Source organism: Suricata suricatta, chromosome 12 (genome assembly GCF_006229205.1).
Source record: "Suricata suricatta isolate VVHF042 chromosome 12, meerkat_22Aug2017_6uvM2_HiC, whole genome shotgun sequence".
Lineage (NCBI taxonomy): Eukaryota > Metazoa > Chordata > Mammalia > Carnivora > Herpestidae > Suricata > Suricata suricatta.
Window position 1 is genome coordinate 1,502,587 of NC_043711.1, and position 5,137 is coordinate 1,507,723.

At 63.9% G+C, this 5,137-nt stretch overlaps 1 protein-coding gene across 2 annotated transcripts in view; it reads right to left on the reverse strand.

Annotated features, from left to right (window-relative positions):
• Positions 1 to 232: 232 nt before the first annotated feature.
• The window catches only part of GNG7 (G protein subunit gamma 7), an 88,734-nt gene continuing 83,829 nt past the window's right edge, over positions 233 to 5,137 (reverse strand). For both annotated transcript variants that reach the window (XM_029915933.1, XM_029915935.1), the window contains one exon: positions 233 to 3,131. In XM_029915933.1, the coding sequence (XP_029771793.1) occupies positions 3,006 to 3,131 (126 nt within the window). In that variant the 3' untranslated portion in view covers positions 233 to 3,005. The remainder of the gene's footprint in view (positions 3,132 to 5,137) is intronic.

Here is a 5,137-nt window from a genome sequence, read left to right on the forward strand (position 1 = left end):
TCCCGGTCCTGGGACTGTGCCCCTGAGGTTTTCTAACAAAGCACTGAAGGACCTGTCAAAGCTGACAGCGCTCCGTGGGCCCCCTGAGGCCACGGCCCCATCTGGGGTGCCCCCCTCATGGCCGGGGAGTGGACGAAGGGGGCAGCCCCTCCCTGCGGGAGCCCAGCCCGTCCTGCCCCGGCCCCCTCCCCTGCAGGCGGCGGGCACGGAGAGAAGGAGCAGGGAGCCCTCGCACTGGGGAACAGTTCACTCTGTATTAACGATTCCACACAATATTAAAACACTGAGAAGTGGCTGGGGCACACCTGGAATTTTTTTTTTAAATCAGAAATAAAAGCCACTGAACATCCACACGGAGAGGGGGCAGAACCTGCCAGAACCACAGACGGCTTCTGCGGACCGGAATGGGTCTGTGTGACGTTTGGCAACGGTTTCCATGGACAGAGAAGTTAGAGGGTGGAGGGTCCGACCTATGGCTTCTTCTCCAAGACTCCGTGGCAGGCTGGCTTTTTGTAAGTGTTCTAGAAGGACAAGCGACCTTTGGTGGCCTCCCCTGGGCCCGGAAGTTGCTGCTGGCCACTCGCCCTCGGGGCGGGCCGGGGGCCTTCCCCTGCACTGAGAACTCGGTGGGGCTGGGGCCTCGCAGAGAAAGACGAGCTGCCTGGAGGCCCAGGGCCCTGGCCCGGAGGGCCCAGCCGGGGTCAAAGAAAGGACAGCACGTCCTCCGGGGGCCAGGGGTCACCACCCAGTCACTTAATTCTTGACCTGGGGGACACCTGTGGGGAGGGGTGCCCGTTCTAGCTCCTTCCTGGAGTCGGGGGAGGGGAGGGAAGGTGCCCCAGCCTCCGGCCCCCTGGGGGACGCCCAGGCAGCCTAAAGAAAGAGAAACCCGGTGTTTCCCATTCATGTTTTTTTTGGGGAGGTGCCCTTAATTCCCCCGGGACGTGGCTGAGAGATGCTGGCTCCCCTGGCCCGGACGGCCCCCCAGCTCCCGCGCAGGCCCCGCGCACATGTCCATGTAGGACACGGGCCTGGGAAGCACAGGCTGTCCTGTGCACACTGCCTCCAGGTCCACGCTATGGACACGGAGAGTTACTCGAAGAGGAAGAAAGAAAGGTGTTTTTCTCAGCTAGAAAGACCCCCGTGGTGGGGCTCCTGCTGGCAGCCCCCTCCCTGGGCCTAGGCTGGCTCCTGGGGCGGGGGCGCGGCCCATCCTCACCCTCTCTGGGCCTAGTTTACTCAGACCCCTAGGACCTGGGGGCTCTGACCAGAGTTCAAGTTCACTTCCGGGCTGGGGGCACTGTGGCTGCCGGACCCCTCGGCCCTCAGCCAGGTTCCTGGGTTTCGCCTCCCGCTGGCGTCTCTGGGGAGGCCACTGGGGTGGGGCCCCGCAGCCAGAGCCTCAGAGCAGGACAGGGGACACAGGGAAGGTCAGGCTCCAGGGATTAAGGCTTCTCACACAGAAGTGGCCGGGACAGGCCTCGCCCGGCCAGCCGCCCCCACCCCCAGTCGCGGGGTGGGTCCTGCTGCACCCTGGCCTCCCCCACGTGGAGCGGGTTTTGTTCCGTCTTGCTGCTCTGCAGGGGACAGAGAGAGGCTGTGTCCCTGCCCAGTGAAAGGCGGCCAAGGCTTCCCCGTCCAGCCGCAGGTTTGGAGGGGCTGGGCTCCCCAAAGCCCCTGGTGCTCCCGGACCGGCCGGAGAGAGTGGGAGCTGGGGAGCAGGACCGGGCCTACAGCCCATACACTGGGGGGGGGGGGCCCGCCAGCGTGCACGCGTGCCCCACCCCTCCAAGCCTAGCACCGGGGGGCTCGGGGCCTTGGCACTAGCAGGGGGCTGAGTGGGGCAGGAGCACGGAGGTCGGCAGGAGGCCCTGGAGTGAGGACTAGGCGCGGGCACCGGGGCGGGGGGGGGGGTGCCCTGCGCACTCCCTGTGCCCCCGGCTCCTTCAACTGTCCAGGTGGTACCAGAGGCCACGGGAGTAAAGGCGAACCCCTGCAGGGACGGGCGAGGAATTGCCCGGGCCAGGCACCTCGCCTCCCAGGCCCTGCGGCTCCTTCCAGTCACCTCACGCCTTTTGGCCCCCAGGGTAGGGCCGCCTCGGGCCGCATTTCTGTTTGCAGAATGGCCATGGCAGTGCGCTCAAGTGGAGAAAAACACAACACGATGCGACAACCCGGAAGGGCCAGGTGTGACCGCGGCCCACGAAGACGTCCCGAGCTCCAAACCAGGGGGAACGCTGCAGGTCACTCTGGTGACCGGAGCAAGTTGTGGAGAATCCCTTTCTGGGATGGAGGGCATCGCAGGAAAGGGCGGGGGGCCACGGCCTGGCTGTTGGGCCTCGCGTGCCATACAGAGGCCACACAGCGGGGCGACACTTGGCCACGCAGGCTGCACGTCACAGGCAATGCCCCCTTCCCAGCCCCTAAAATCCCCGGGGGCATTTTACACAAGGGCGGCTGCAGGCTCAGGCTCCCAGCTCTGGGCTCAGCGGTGCGGAGTCACAATTGTTTAAGTGAAAAGGAAAAATGTTTCCAAAGAGGGTCTCCAACAGTCGCCATGAGCCCCCCCTCCCCCCATCTTCCTCTGCTTAGGAGAAGAAAAAAGCATGGCAGCCTGGACCGGGCAAGTATTTTGACAAACGGCCCGTCGGGGGACGATGGCCACCCACCAGGGCGCCTGGGGCCACTGGCACGTCCTCCTTCCCTTCCCGAGGCGCACACGGCGACCCAGAGTGTCCGAAAATCATTACCAGGTCACTGGGGATTTCTGCTACTCCTGATGGGGGTGGCCGCGGCGCCGGCGTCTTCTGGCCGCCGGGAAGGGAGGGCGCCGTCGGCCCCGCGGACCCATCCGCACCCAGGGCACGCAGGTTACCCCATCCGTGGAGGCAGCGGCTCGCGTTCCTTTCGGAGCGGGAGGTTTGGGGGCATGAGAGGTGTTGCCGGGCGCAGCGCGGCCGCCCTAGTCGCGCGACACAGAGGCAGGGACACACAGGGGGACAAAGCTACAGAATGATACAGGGCTTCTTGTCCTTAAAGGGATTCTCGGACGCGGGGACTCCGACCAGCAGGGGGTCATTCCGGGCGTGCTGCTCGCAGTAGCTCATGAGTTCCGACGAGGCTTTGGACACCTGCGCGTGGGCACAAGGACGGGAGAGGAGAGGTCAGACGGGCGGCCATGGCCACGTCCAGGGCCGTCGTGGAGGGAACAACCCACAGTGCACCTGCTGGTGAGCAGATACCCACACGGTGTCCCCCGCGCACGCGCACGTCCCTCAGGGGGGTCCACCGCGCACGCGCACGTCCCTCGGCTGCGAGCAGGAGCGAGGCGCCCACTGCCCCACGGACGGACCGTGAACGCACGACGCTCCGGGAGGGGACCGGACACGAGAGGCCACGCAGGGTGTGAGTCCACGTTCGGGACCGTCCGGAACAGGCCGGTCCACGGACAGGAGGGGGCTCGTCGGTGCTGGCAGTTTATGGAGGTGGTGTTACTTTTTTGGTGTAATGTAATATTCTGGAACCAGACAAAGGTGGTGGTTGCACAACTCTGAATGTGTGGTCACTAACGGTAGGTTTTATGTTATGTATCTTTTACCGCAATTTAAAGAAGATTAAAGGGACTGGGGCCCCTTGGGCAGGAGCTGCCCCGACTTTGGACAAGAGGTCAGGGAGAGACGGAGGCCTCTTTAGGACTCAGTCGAAGGTTCGCCAAGACAGGACGGCTCAGGAGGGGCCTGTCCACGTCGGAGGGGTCACCATGCGGGCTCTTCCACATTTCCTCTGCGGGCAGCCTGTGACCTGGGCTGACACTTGGGGTCACCTGCATTAGTGTCCCCAAAAGAGGAGGGGGAGGGATGCAGGGAGGGGCCGCCCAGCCCCCGGGAGAGCTGCTGTGGGGAGCAGGGGTGCTCCATGTGGGGGCGGGGCTGGTGGGGCCACTGCAGGCGGCACCGCCCCACTCCGGGGGTGGGGGGCCGGGGGCGCCAGGGGGGTGGGGGAGGGGTCCTGGGTTTCCTCCCTGCTGCAGGAATGGCCCGCGCAGCTCGGGCCCCCTGCCTTCCCACCTGCAAGGTGACAAAGGCGCAGCCACGTGGGCGTGAGCGGGCAGGAAGGCCACGGGGAGGGAGGCTTTGAGAACTCCCCTCAGGGCTGCGGCAGGGGTGGTGCCTCTGCACATGGACCCCGCACCCCGCCTGAGCTTGTCCCCTGTGCTGCTGGGTCTGCAGACCGGCCTCTGGGTTCACCGCGGGGACACTGCTACCCACACACAGCGACAACTGCCCGTCCTGAGCGCGCTGCCCGCTCCCAGGCCACAGCCTTGGATGAGCCGATGGAGTGTCGTTTCTGGAGCTGTATTTGGAAAGCAACGCTCGGAAACGACCAGAATAGCCTTGGACCCTGGAAATAACTGATGTTGTGGCCTCCGGCATGTGCCCCCCCTACACCCCGGTGTCCACAGGGAGGCTGTGCCCCGAGTGCCCGGGCTGCCCCCATGCTGGCCTGGGCCTTTCAGGCATGTGGATGTTCAAAGTTGTGGCTGCAGATTTGGGGAGGCAAAGCCTCAGGAAGGGCAGGGGTGGGAGGGGCTGGGGGGCTGGGGGGAGGGGCGGCCCCGCCGAACATCAGTCAGGCTGGCCAGTCGCTCTCTGCCAGGGCGGTGGCCGCACTGGCTCACCAGAGTGAAGTCGCTTTGACTGAAGGGTGATGGCTGGCTGACAGGGCTTCCCTCTGCGCTGATGGAATGTGCTGGAATGATGCTCGCACAACTCTGAATGTTTTAAAAAGCCACTAAACTGCCAGTGCCTTTTAAAAGAAACCATTAGGGGCACCGGGGTGGCTCAGTCGGTTAAGCATCTAACTTGGGCTCAGGTGGTGATCTAGTGGTTCATGGGTTCGAGCCCCGCATTGAGCTCTGTGCTGACAGCTCAGAGCCTGGAGCCTGCTTCCGATTCTATGTCTCCCTCTCTCTCTCACTGGCCCTCTCCTGCTCTCTCTCTCTCATTCTCTCAAAAATAAACAAACATTAAAAATTTAAAAAAAAATTTAAAAAACCGTTAACTTGATGTTATGCAAATTATTAGGAAAAAGAGCAAGTCCGTCCGGGGAGCGGTGGCCCAGCTGGGCACTGGTGTAC